This window comes from Triturus cristatus, chromosome 4_2, assembly GCF_964204655.1.
Source record: "Triturus cristatus chromosome 4_2, aTriCri1.1, whole genome shotgun sequence".
NCBI lineage: Eukaryota > Metazoa > Chordata > Amphibia > Caudata > Salamandridae > Triturus > Triturus cristatus.
Window position 1 is genome coordinate 466612598 of NC_140586.1, and position 14885 is coordinate 466627482.

Here is a 14885-nt window from a genome sequence, read left to right on the forward strand (position 1 = left end):
GTCTACCCAATGGATTTGGCCAATATGTCTTTCCAGTGGACCAGGAGATGTAAATGGTGGGTATTAAAATGGACCACTCTCCCTGCCCTGCTGGAGACAGATTTTTAGTGTCAATCCACTTTGCATGGGCACTTCCAACCAGTGGTCAGCTTACGGTGTACCAAGAGGACTGAGAGATACATCGGTTGTACTCAAATGCTAGTGGATTCAATATCTTGCAAAGATGCAGAAATGTTGTCTGCAACAAGTTCAGCAGCATGAAGGAGTGTCTTCTTGGATGTATTGCCAGGAAGCAATTTAGAGAGGATGAAATATCAACCCACACCTTGTCACTTTTCATGAAAACATTTTTCCTACCCAGCCTCTCTGTAAATTTCTACATTCAATTTTGTATAGATAGTTTCCTGGAGTAGGGCTATTTGCCTACATTTAGATAGAAGTTATTACAATATCTTCTACCTTTTGATGAAGTGCAAAATTCTGTTATCATCAAGGGAATTTATAACATTCTCTTATCGAAGAAGGCATGATGAGAGGGTTTAAGAGTCCAAAGTATTAGACTCTGGATTCAGCCAATGAGGTTCTGGGTAGCTGAGGAGCAGAGTGTCATAGGTGGCTTTGTGTATTGTTGGCATCAGCATTTGGTTGCAGGTGAACAAGTTGTTCTCCACGTGAAGCATTATTTTGTCTGTTGTGACCAATATGTCCTGAAAGAGTCCTCCGTCTGACGAATCAGTGTATTCCAATGTTTTGCCAATTATAGTAATTTCAAGCCCATTTATGTTATAGTTGTCGCGGGGACAGTAATTTCTCTTGCGGTTTAGCCCAAAGGAGAAGTTTTCTATAAATAGAATTGTATGGGTTTAACTCACTTTAAAATGAGTGCGCCTTCAAATTGTCATAATATACAACTTGTCATGCTTCATGATGCCTGAGAGAAGTGGCAATGTTCAAGCAACAGAAATTTGACTTCACCTGATTTCTTGGTTGATTTGCCATGCCCATTGAAATTCTAAAGGAGGAAAAGTCTTTGCTCAGCAGTCACATAAAGAATGATGTCCGCAATAAAGGCACATTTGATTTTTCCATAGGTTATGAGATTCTGTAAAAACAAACATTGTCTCTATGCTATCCAGCTTGATCAGTTTGATGCACAGCTGCCAGACCTTTAATTCCCAGTCCACGGTGTGAATGAGGCAGGATTCCAGGTCAGCCTTTAACTTATCAGTTGAATCCAGCCTTTAATAGAACAAAGCTAGTTCAAAGTATATCAAAGTCACACCTGAGGCCATTGCAGACACTGTGGTGCTCAGACGGGGAACCAGGCAGTTACCATCCGTGATATCTCTGGTTATAGTTTCCAAAGCTATTTTCTTCTGTTTGTCTCTTAGAAAGGGTTCAAACTTCCTTTTGACGCTTGTGTGAAATAAGGAGGACATTGTCTACACGATTTGAGCAGTGGAGTGGATGCAAGAAGGCTAGCACAGGTATCAAAAGGGTGCTGCATAGCAGCTGTGCACAGCAAGATGTGTCCGTATGATGTGTGCATTCAGCAAGGAACCAGTATAACTACACACAGAAGGACGCACTACACAGAGTATACAGTCAGTACGGGCTTGAACTCAATAGCATAGAAGTGCCTGTGTTGTGAGGCCATTCCTTTTCCCCATTGCAATCTGAAGTGATGAATACTAGTGCATGAAGAGAGATTCAAATGTATCTATAGTTAACACCTTTGCCAAAGATGGAACATATTTTTAAACCAAAAGTAGTAAATTCTAGAGTAACTAGAATGCAGCACTAGAAAGTGAACTCGCTCTCTTATGGGTGGAATATCCACCAAACATCAATCAGAAGCAAGGTGTTTGAAGGCAGTGACGTAATACAAAATGATTTGGCAATCCTGCAGGGATCCCTTAGTCGCCTAAAGTTTATAGATATTCATTGACCATCTGAAAGGGGGCCCTCTTAAACGGTTTGGGAGCACCTGAAGGGTTGAGTTCCACCCTGTGCCACATGGTCTGCGAGGGCCTAAATTACACCCCTATAATCAGCTTTGATTGCAAGCAGCAGTAGCTGTTCAAATGTAGTCGAATGTCAGTGGTAATTCAGAGTCCACAGAACAACCTTTAGCAAACTACAGCATATTGGCTTGTCATGTATCATAGTTCTCAATATAAGGCTTCAAAGAGAAGTCATTTGCTATCAAACGTTTGTCCATCTTGTGATCGAGTCTCGTGGAGGATGAATGGATGAATCATGAGAAAGGTGTCAATGTAAAAAGTAGCTTCTTTTTAAAATTTACAAATATTAAGAATGAGCCACATGCTTGCCTTTTGATTGTAGAATCTGTTGGACAGAAAAACAAGTAAAAATTGTGACCTTGCTTTAAGGAATCACAAATTACCACCAACTTCAAGTTGGTAGTAATTTTCAAATTCCTAGAAAAATGCACTTTTTCCATTTTTCTAAGTGCCTAGTGTCGCACACACATGCCCTTAGGGCACGTATGTGCACCACATGGGCACACTTACATTTTTTGGGGGTGCATCAGGGTGGCCTTTTGGCCCCCTATCACCCTTGTAATAGCATTTGCAATTTGGTAATCGCAAATTGTGTATGTCTTCCCATTCATTCCTATGGGCCTCTAGGCCCATAGGAATGAATGAGAAGGCATTCCTTAATAGTGAATCGCAATTTGCGATTTGCTATTAAGGAATATGTAGGAATTGCAATTTCTTTTTCAAAACCTACATACATTGCATTTTGCGATTCCATGATAGCGAATCAGTGAAATTCCTTATTAACGACTCGCAAAATTCAATGTTGATACATCTGGCCCAAAATCTTAGACTGTGCAGACTCCATAGAGGACTCAGAAGAAAAAATTCACAGACTCAAAATTTAACAATTTACCTCAATATTTTTATTGGTTATCCATGATTGGCATATTTGATTTACTGGTAAGTCCCTAGCAAAGTGCATTATGTGTGCCCAGGCCCATAAATCAAATGCTACGTGTGGGCGTGCAGCAATAGTTGTGCCACCCACATGAGTAGCCGTGTAAACTTGTATCAGACCTGCCATTGCAGTGACCTTCCCTCTTGCTACATGTAAGGCACCCCCTAAGGTAGGCCCAAGGTACCCTTATGGGTAGAGTGCAGTGTATGTGAAAAATAGTACATATACTGGTGTCTTTTATATGTCCTGATAGTGAAACACTGCCAATTTTGTTTTTCACTATTGCAAGGACTAGCTCTCCTATAGGCTATCATTGAAGGTGCCTTGTAACATTTTACAAGTGTAACTTTCAATTGAGAGCAGCTAGAGATTTGAAGTAAGGGCTCTCTGAGCTCAGAATTTAAAAATACATATTTTTGAAAAGGTGGTTTTTAAATTGTGCATTTGAAAATTGTGCTCTTGGAAAGTGGACATTTTCTTGTTTAACCATCCTGTGCCTCTGCTTGTCTGTGGAATCAATGTCTGATTTAGACTGACAAGGGCCTGTTCGTGCATTCACCCTAGACAGTCACATAAAGGAAGTTGAGGTATGCCCTGCATATCCTAATGGCCCGTCACCAGGCTGATGGCCTTTCTGAGCAGGAGTGGTGGGAGAAGTTGTCACTGGTACCTGAATAGGGCTGTGTCTGGCCTCTCACAATGCTGTCTCCACCCCCCTGGAGTGTATCTGGAGTCAAGATCAGGATGTACAAGAACTTGTGCATTACAAAGGCAATCCTTTGAATGTCTACTTCAAAGGCCAAAAGGGTATACGTATTGGATCTAAAACCCCAGACTTTTAGAACACTTCTGGATCAAGAGGAACCTCTGTCAAGGAGAAGAGCTGAAGAGATGTGAGGAGGAGTTCTGCCACTTTGCTGTGTGTTGCTTTGCTGGGTTGGCCTGCAGTTGCTGCTTCTGCTTTGGAGAGGAAAAGGACTGGACTTTGCATTGTATCCAGCTTGTGATGTTTCTCCAAGAGCTTGTGTGTGCTTGCCTCTGGTTGGAAGCCTCAGGGCCATCAAAGACTTTATCTGCCGCATCCCTGAACTCCATCTGCTAGGAGTTATGACCTGCCTTGTGGTACCAAATCCAGTTCTAGGACCTTGAAGGTTGCTCCTACTGCAAAAACCTGCTTGAAACCATCAAAATTGATGCATTGCCCTTCCAGGACTTGTTTTTTTGATGCAGCACTGCCATGCTAGAGAAATTTCCACCCACCGCCGCCGTGCAGCCGTAGAAATTGATGCAGAGCCTGTGAGTGGCCAAAGAAACTGCCGCAGCCCAATTTCGTCTGCTGTGTCTCTGAAGTCCGAGACCCCAACACTTACTCTGATGCAGGCCCTGCTGTGTGGCTGAAAGACACGACGCACCGTGAGACCATGACTGAAGAAATTGACCCAGCGCCAGTTTGCCACTGCTGCATCAACCTCCAGCGCATCCAGATTTCCATGCATCGCACCTGTGTGCAAAGTTTTCCCGACACATCACCCACAGACCAGAACTGTCTTGAATTTCGATACATTGCTTCTCACTACTGTCCAGGTTAGATGCAAAACTACTCCTGTGTGCAGCAGAGCTGAGGTACCGCCTCCCAGTGAACTCAGGAACCAATGCATCGCTGTGTTTTCAGCCGCTTTCTTCCTCTGTGGCTGTTTTGCCTTGTTGATTCTGACGCATCTGAGGTACTTTGTGTAAAATCACTGCATCCATAGTTATATGGACAAAATTGCTTGAACCATTGAAAAGTCATATTTTGAGGTGTGCATGTTGGATTTTTGTTGTTTTGGTCTTATTTGGTTTAGATAAAGATACTATATTTTTCTAAACTGGTGTGGTGTCCCTTTGTAGTGTTTCACAGTGTTACTGTGTGTGTTATGTGCAACTACTTTGCACATTGCCTCTGAGATAGGCCTGGCTGCTCTTGCCTACCTTACAAGGGGATGGGCAGGGGGTTATCTTAGGTGTGTAATACCTTTATCCTGACTAGAAGGAAGGGTCCCTACTTGGACAGGGTGCATACCAATGCCAAATAGCCACCCCCATTTCTAACAGTGAGCATCTGGATTGGCAAGCATTAGCCTAAATGTGGACCTGATTGCATGTATAAATAAATTTAATACTGTTTTATTCCATGAAAAGTAATATGAAGGAGGGTAACACAACCCAGTATGCATCCACATTTGAGATTCAGCAGAATGAATATTATTCTCTCGCTTCTTGCTTTTGAACTTCGTTCATTCAAAAGAAGCTGTAAAAGAGTGAATAATATTACAAAATAGACAAATGCTATCTCCTCACATAATATCAAACACATTTCCGATTTATGTGATACAATAGGAAATTTTGCCAAGTGGACTGGTTCAAGCTAAAAGATTCTTGTAGGTGGTATTTTCTGTGTAATCCTGTCTCTTGCCAATATCTTGCATGACCTTTGAATACAATGAGGGATATTTACATGAATATGTCGGAGTGCTGTGGTACGCCAAAATTGGTAACCCTGTGCTTCGACATTTTTAAAACGCTGGGGCGCCCTGTATTTACAAAGATAAGGTGCACCCCTGTGTTTCCCCTAGCACTGGCACTAATAAAGCTCCAGCGCAGGCCCCCTTGCACCATGTTGCAAGGATGCCAGCGGTGTAGGGGCGATTGTTAATGCACAAGAAGGGACACCTTCCTGCACATAAACAATCTCGATAGGCGATTTGCTCTTTCCATGTGCAGCATGCAGCACACATGGAAAGAGCAAAAAACAAAGAGAAATTCATGATTTCTCCTCGTATCGCCAATCTAAGACAAGGTATTCCCTGATCTTAGTTTTTGGCGCTGCCCCAGTCTTGTGAATATGGGGCAGTGTCAAAAAACAATGGGCATTGCAGCAGAACGCCCACTGCAACACCCATTTCACCCCCCTTTCATGCTACATGAAGGGTGAAAATGAGCCTTATTTACAAGGCGGCATTATAGCGCCACTTTGTAAATAAGGAAACAGGAATATTGCCACCAGAACGTCGCTAAAAGTGACATTCTGGTGGTTATATCCCCTTATAAATATGCCCCAATATCTGCCTGCTCATTTAATTTTCACGCAGGATACTGGAAAGTGAATTATGCAATTGTTCATGTCACTTTTGCGAACTGAGTGTGTAACACATCAGTATATGGTGCATTGTTGTTATCTCGTATGCCTTTCAACATTTGTTGTATGTGTATATGTACGTTTACATTTCTTCAAGGTTGGCAGTTAGTTTGAATATTAAAGATTGGACCCTGTGAAGGTCTGCACTTGGAATCCTTTCAATCACATAGATGTTACCTTCTTGGCATTCTGTACTTCAATCTATGTAGTAAAAATCAAAGATTAAATGACGCCCCATGAAAATCCAAATTCTCACTATTTTCTCATTATTTCAATCCATTTGCAAAGGACAAAATAACATAAATATGGTACATTTTAGTTTGTAAATGCATTTGCCAATTATTTTTTTTTGCTTTGCAAAAGTACATTACATTAATGTCTGGATGTCTTATAGAATCAGCTGTTTTCCACTTACATTAAATATAAATAATTTAAATATGTAAAATGGATTACCAGCACTTCAATTTTATGAGTGAAATATTCTATAGGAGAGATACCCACACACAGAGTTGGTAGTAGTTTAATTTTTCAAATGGAAAATTATCAATTCTTTTAAGTTGCTATTAAAACAAGTTGTCGTTATCTATTCATAACGTACTGCACATTTTAAACATGTACTCCCGTTCTCTCTTCTTGACTTCACAGCTCCTCTGCTCAATTATTGCTGGTTTGCTGCATTATTTTTTCTTAGCAGCATTTGCATGGATGTGCATCGAAGGAATACATCTCTACCTTATTGTTGTTGGGGTTATATACAACAAAGGATTCCTACACAAAAACTTTTATATATTTGGCTATTGCAGTCCTGCTGTTGTCGTTGGAATATCAGCAATTTTGGGATATAGATATTACGGCGCTGACAACATGTAAGTTAATGATGCTGTTATTTTATTTTAGTAAATTAGACATTCTGCCACATATGCATCAATTTACATAATCAGGCCAAAAGGGCAAATGATTGAGGATTACAGATTTTATGATAGAATTACTTTATCACTTTTAAACTTAGCTGTGGGTGATCCCTCTTAGATGGAAATATACAAACCAAGATATATAATACAATAATTTCCTCTTATGCTCATTATTCTAAAACATTTTACAGATGTATTTAATGACTATAAGAGCACCTGCCTAAAGGCAGTAGATTGACAGAGACACAAGCTTGACCAGTATAATGCATCTCTTCAACATATCAATGCTTAAAACTGTTTGCTTCAGAGGTTGGTATTACCTAATCACATCATGCATTATAGACTCCCACCTGAGACTCATGCCTGATCCTCTCATTGTGAGGTCCTACTGAAACACTTTTCAACATGGTTCAAAGAATTCTGAGCAGGATGAACATGGTTTTATTGCCTACTTTAGATGTGACCTTCCTGGGCAAGTCTCAGCCCCTTGTCCCGGCACTTCACTGACTTAGTCTGACTTGACTAAATTCCACCTTTTTCAAGACACTGGAACAGTTATTTATGGCCAGTCCTGCAGCACCTAGCTCCCCAGAGCAGACTAACAGGCACCAGGTGTCTCTCTAAACAGGATTTATGCAAGATCCTGTCCTCTGTGGTCAGCTGGTCCCTCTTAGAGTCAGGAGTCTTCTGTGTGTTGCATCCCTGAAGCAGGCAAACAGAGGTCCAACCACTTTAAACTTGTAGGGTTTTTCCAGTCCTTGGGTGTTCCCAGGATTTAGGAGTTCTTAAATAATTGAGTTAATGATCAAATCCTCTTATTTCAGCTGGAGTTATGAGTATTCTTCCAGCGCTGTATTTTACTTTAGGGGGAGCTTCCTAGGTCCAAGGATGCTCTAACGAAGTTAGTGATTGGGGTGACCGATTTATCCTGTTCACTAGCCAGTGATTCGAGAAATTCTGCCATTCAACCCTAGCTATTTTTTTGCAATCTTCCCAGCTCTTTTTGAGCCCTTTCTCTTTGCCTCTCTGTAAATGATCCAGGAGCTCCTATTTCAAGATGCATGTATCCATCTGCCACCAGGCAGGTCTGTCTTCAGTTCCTTAGTTAACCTCTATTTAAATTGGATCTGCTCTCATTTGACATGGTCAAAACCGGTTCTCTCCGCTACTGTGACTCGAGCCTGGTCCTGGTAATGAACAGAAGAAGCCCTAGCTGGAATCTCCAAGTCAAAACAAATAGTGCTATGGCTGTCCTATTTCTATGAACTGTTCCTGTCTCCTCCCAGACAGCTAATCCATGCTAATTGTTCAGCAGTTAACAGTTCCCTATCCTTTCCGAGGCAGAGGCAGGACATTGTTAGAGGAGTGGTTGACGATTTAGCTCAGGCAGCCTCAAGTGTTTTTTTTCCAAAGGTGCTTTTTCCCTCCAGTTATCAAAAATCTGAATTTACTATTTAATCATAATATGAAGATTTAGTAGGAAATAACTTTGGAGCTTTAGTCTAGCATTTCCCAGGAGAAGATAGGAAATACATATTTTAATCATATATAGACATATTCAGGGAAAAGTCTATCAAATCCTATAAAGTGAAACAGCTTTTAGGTTGTATTTCACTGCAAGAGCACACTAACCCCCAATATTTAGTGTGCCCTATTTCTATATGTTGGCACACTTTTTCTTTGGACATTCAAGGCACACTATAGGAATAAATCATTTGCATATAAAACTAGGTGTTTTTCTACGTGGCAAAGGCATTTTTACTTGTCATGTATTACTTCACTTCATTTAAACTGCAACCCACCCAGAGCACAGTGGTGCCCCTGGCAGATATATTTTTGTCATATGTGGGTGGTGTAAATATACACCCCAGCACACATATGACATTTAAGGTTCACACCATACTTGCATTCTCTATGCCAACAAACTGGATAGTTAATTAGACCTGTTGGGTGAAACCAATTTACCAATACCATTTTAAGGCCGGAGTACACACGCTGTCACGCTGGTTAACACTGTCAAAGGCACAACGTCCTAATAGCAAAAATAGCACCCAAAAAAGGTAAAAAGAATACCTGGTTGACAACGTAGAAAAGTTACATTTGCTACATACACAAGCATGATGTTTTATTGAGGGACATTCGTACTGCTGATGTGTCACTACCAACAGTTAACAAGTGGAAATCCCAACCACCACTATTCTGCCTTCATCCCTCCAAGATTGGTAAATTGAGTACAAATAAGAAGAACAACGCAAAAATCTGTTCATTTGCTAAGAGACGGCAAACTGGTGGTAAAGATAGCTACATAAAAAATTAATTACTTTAATACAAGCACTGGCCAAAGTGATATCCCTCCGCTTAATCATATGTTCATGCCAATATAGCTATAGCACCAGGTCTATTTTGTTTTTTCTCAGACTTTTGTTTCCAGTGAAGAATCACTCACATGTGGCCATCCCAATCGCACGATAGGCAAACTTGTTTCCCGTCTGAATTCGAACCTTGAAAGACACAAAAGAAACAAACAAAATGTATTTCATCCCACGTGTTTAACAAGTATGATTGTGACATGTCCAGCACCCATTTATCACCTTCTGAAGTTGAGAAGACGAGGTCTCCCTTTGAAGAGTCCTGGTTTAGCATGCTCATGTAACCTTGGCCTTTCGTTTTCAGTGCTGCAGTCCAAGTACTGAGACCTGAAGGTTCTGAATGTCTCCATTTAACTTCACCTTGAGACACATGTTGAATCCCAAGGCATGCTGGTGTGGCTGGCAGCCCACAAAGCATTGCATGGGCTTTAACTTTTATTTATTAAAGGGACCTGTAACTACGTGCTTGCAGCAAACAATACGGGCGTATATCTGTAATAAGAACTAAGGTATGATATTTATTTTCCAGATGTTGGCTGAGCACAGAGAACAATTTTATATGGAGTTTCATAGGACCAGCATGTTTAATCATTCTGGTAAGTTTCGGTTTTCTGTATATATGTAACATGCTGAGAATTGGGATGTTGAAAGTGTTTGTCTCTCTGGACATACGACCACATGAACACTGGCTGACATCCTTGAGGGACAATAAAACACCCTATATGCCACAACCAAAATCTTTTCAGTAGCAGCACTGGTGACTTTTTTATTTTGACTAAACGCATTTCCATCAAAACTGTGAAAAACAATGGCAATAGCTGCTTCTTGGATGGATATGTCAGAATTTGAGCTAAATTGAATCTCCACAGTCATTTAATTAGAGACGCTCACTCTACATGCTAGCTACATGGATCCCAATATGGATACAATTAGGCCCAAACGGTAGTAATTCGGATTGCATTCATGGCTCTATCTTTTCATGTCTCTCTCCTGGGAGACAGAGGTTGGTGCAGCATTTATGGATTACAAGAAAAAGCAGCTCGACATGCCCGCCTCTCCAAACACCGCAGCAGGAGGTGCATACACAGGGAGTGTCAACAGACTGATAATCCGCTCTTTCAAACGCTGCCTTTGCCTTAATCTTTTTTTTTCTGTGATCAGACATTTTTGAAGATTAAACTGTCATCTATATGTTTTGTTCCACACTGCATACCCTGTCATCTTCGCAGCTATTTTAAACTAAATTGCTCCATTAGAAACAAAAACCCACTATTTCGCGCGGGCAGACATTTGTGTACGGATGGCCCTGTTTCAGGGGAATGGGGGCCTTTTTAAATCCTTTCGAAGTGTTTCTTTTTAAATCGAAATGCAGCTCTATATGTTGTCGGATGCTCTTTGGGAAAAAAAACCGCTTTTCTCTCCACAACTAACCCATTTTCTAAAAACGGCGAGTTTCGTACAACCATTGTATCTTCAATTGCCCTTCAGGTTTTCTGGACAAATGGCAGTAATCAGGAAACAACAGGAGGCATCAAAACTATAAAGTGCTCGGGACTGATGTCATCACAGATCAATTTCTGCTTCACATAGACTTTTTCTTTTAAGTTTTCAGGAGATACATATATGATTCATGTCACTGACCCACCCTGACCTCTTAAGTGCAGTTGGAAATGTATCTCTGAAGTTGAAACTGAGTTGAAGTGCTCTAGGCACATAAAGCGGTGCAGCGCATGCTACAATAATAGGAGCGCAGCTCAGGCCTGCCTCATAGATATGGCCCATTAGGACCCCTATCGCGGCATGTTCATTTCATCGATTCTGAAAAACCAAGGACCTCATTTATAGGAAAGTGACGCAGTGCAGCGTAGCAAGTCACATTGCTGCACTGCATGACAGGGAAAGGTCAGAAAGCGCCGAATTTAAGGCACTTTGGTGCATTCCTGTCATCCCCCTTGCACTTGTGCCCTTTTGGCGGCCTAGCCACAATGCAGGCACCCTCACCCAAAGATGCAAGGGTGCCTGCATTGCATGCAGGATTGTTTTTGTGCAGGAAGAAACAAATCTGGGAGGCATATTATTCTTTCTATTTGTGCTGAGATACTGCTCCTTGTTACACCTCTCCTGGGATGGTGTAAGAGTTTGGTTCATCCCCAGATTTACAGGTCCTTGTAAATCCAGGAATGCCTCAAAATCCATGGGAGTTGTGTGGTAACACCCATGCATTCCTCAAGGAATGCCTTCCAAGGGCTGAGTATCGCAACATAGCAATTTGCGCTGCGTTGCATTACTCCAGATTTATGGAGCCATTCACAGCCATGTAAAGGTGGATTTCCATGGCTTCAAAAATCTGTCTTAAGGTTTGTGTCACTCTTATATCACGTTGAGTGGTGCAGGAACAACACAAACTGCCTCATAAATAAATAAATGTTTGATTGATGCTCCTTGAAGTAATTTTGCAAGATAAATCAATTTGGTGCAACCTGTGTGCCTCAGTTTCCCTAAATTACTCGGTGACACAGTATGCACATTTTAAATAAAAGAAATTCAAACATTTAATTTGATGAACATTCTGAAGACTTTCCAGACTGCACACATACACAAGATACATGTTCTTTGTGGCATTGACTTTAAAATGATGAGCAAAAAAATGTTGTCCATCGTTCTTGGTTGTCATGCAGACATCTTATCCTCTATCATGTTCAGCATGCACAGCTCATGATGTTTCTTGCACACTGCTGTATCAGTGTAGTGGTTTAGACACACACTACTTAGGCCTATTTGAAGTTCACCGTCTTCTAGGAAATTGAACCTTTTTACTTTAGTGATTCCAGATACACAACTCAATCCCCTATTATCTTTCTCAAGTCCACTTTTTGGGACTTGCTTGGATACACCAAAATACACACTGAAGAATGGTAGGGATAACCACATCCACAGCTGTCCGTTCCTCTCCTATGCTTCACTCCATGCATACGTACACCTTAACAGTGTTAGCAGCCTCTGCTCTACATTCACAACATTAAAACCGCTCCAACGTAGGCCAATCTGCACTCACGCACCTCTCCATCCATACTCAAGCACCTTATAAAAGCGGCCAGCATATTTTTCATTCATTTTGCTGTACTTGACTGCACAGGCTCAGTAACATAAGCCCGATAAGAGCACAATACTGGCCATCATCCACAGTAGCAAAACACGTCTCATGTATGGTACATCAGAAACCCACGCTCTCTCACTTCTCCACAAGGAGTATGTCAACATTTTGTTAGAGGTATGAATCACTATATAAATGCCATACAGTTTGTTTTTAAACATGTTGATATTTTAATACGGAACCCAAAGAGACCACCATATGTTCTGTTTCGACACTACATGAAATGCCTATCAGTAAACATCAAATGATAAATGTATTAAGGTAAAGAGGCCACACTTTGGTTCTCTTTGGGAGTTAAAACGGTGTATTGTGAATGCACATCATATATTACATTTTGTTAGTTATTGAAATAGACTGTTCTCTTTGGCATAATTAATGGCAGTTTGTGGCAAGCCATACAAAGCAAAGACTCCATGCTATCTTCAATGCATGAATTTAGATTCGGTAGCCTGTGTGACACAAGTGCTATGCATGTCTTCACGATGGGATGCATGAGAACATTCATAGATGGAGTAGCTATATAAAGATGAGTTGATTGTATGATGGATCAGTGGAGAAATGTAAACAGACCAAATGTTTCATATGTTTGTCACATATATTTACAAAGATTTACTAATTTACATTCAAGTCACTTGAGTGCAGTAGAGGAATTTTGACGCAGATAGAGCATAACACAATATTGTCTAACCGATAACTCTTCGAGCAACTCAGGACTTAATTTAGAAGGCAGTATGGAATAAGCCCCTCTAAGTAGCTTCTTGACTCACTGTGAACAGCATGGAGATGCTTTGCTTCCCCTATGAAGACCTTTCATCCCTTCACCCCCGCTCTTGCCTCCCACCCTGCTGGCATCAATGCGCCCTTCATCACAACACAGATCATACTTTTAGCCCACAGGAAAATCTTTGTGAGAACCTGTTAGACTTGTTAGCCATAGAGGGGTCTTGCCCAAACATTTAGCCTTACTCCTCCATTTTCCCTGATCTCGTTTTTGCTGGCATTAGGACTCTGCACACTTTACCATTGCTAACCTATGCTAAAGTGCATGTGCTCGTTCCTCTAAATATGATAATATTGTCTTATTCACATTTGTCATTTTTAATTTACTTATAAGTCCATAGCAAGGTGGCACTACATGTGTCCAGGACCTGTAAACTAAATGCTACTTGTTTGCCTGTAGCACTGATTGTGACACCCAGTTAAATAGCCCTTTAAACATATCTCAGGTCTGCCATTGCAGGGCCTCTGTGCGCAGTTTCAAACTGCCATTCAGACCTGGCAAACCAAATGTTTTGCCAGACTAAAATTTTACTTTTTAATACATATAAGTCACCCCTAGAGTAGGTACTGGACAGCCCAGAGGGTACAATGTATTTAAAGAGTTAGACATGTCCATTTCTGCTTTACATGTCCTGGTAGTGAAAAACTCTTAATTTAGTTTTTCACTACTGCAAGACATATCTCTCTCATAGAATAACATTGGAGTTGACTTATTACATGTTATAAATGTAATTTCCAAATGGAAACAGATAATCAGTTAAGATTTGGTGCCTTTGGAATCACAATTTAAAATTCTAACTTATGGTGAGGTCAGATTTTTAATTTCTATTCTGACAATGGCACTTTTAGAAACTTGGTTTCTGGTCTCATGACTGGATGTAGCTGACGGATGGGCTCTATGTCCTCCTAGATAGTGATACACAAGAGGAAGCTTGCGAGTGCATGGATGGCCATCACTGGCAGGATGGGAGGGAGAAACTGGGCACATTCCCACTTACATTTGAATAGGCTGTGTCCTGCCTACACAAAATAGTCTGCATACCCCCTGTAGTTAGTCTGGAGCCAGGAGAGGGAAGAAAGGATGCTAGAGGACTTTAAGGGGAAACCTCTAGAAGTTCCCCCCACTTTAACAACTGGGTATAAATACTGGTCATCAGACATGACCACTTCTGTACACTTCCGGACCTGTGGATACTCTGCCAGGAAAGTACTGCTGTGCTGCTGAAGGACTTCCATTCTGCTGGACTCTTGCTGTGCTGAGCTGACCTGCTGCCCTCCTACCTGGATGAGAAGGCCTTGACCTCCATATCTTGAACGCAGAACCCAAAATGACTCCAAGGGCTAGTTAGCTGGCCTCCTGATCTGAAGCTTGCATAACAGGCTTGCAAAAACCTTACATCTGCACCTGGACTTCTCCCATCTGTGAGTTTACACTACCAAGGTGTGCCACCATAGCCCTGGACCCTTGGAAGTGGGCTTAAGGTGTTTTGCCAGCCTCTGTGGATCCAGTGTAACTGACATATCTCCTCTGC

At 41.2% G+C, this 14885-nt stretch overlaps 1 protein-coding gene across 1 annotated transcript in view; it reads left to right on the forward strand.

Moving 5' to 3' along the window:
• Positions 1 to 14885, forward strand: part of ADGRL4 (adhesion G protein-coupled receptor L4) — a 560895-nt gene that overhangs the window by 424007 nt on the left and 122003 nt on the right. The window contains exons 12-13 of the mRNA XM_085601960.1: positions 6785 to 7005; positions 9949 to 10015. Of these exons, the coding sequence (XP_085458086.1) occupies positions 6785 to 7005; positions 9949 to 10015 (288 nt within the window). The remainder of the gene's footprint in view (positions 1 to 6784; positions 7006 to 9948; positions 10016 to 14885) is intronic.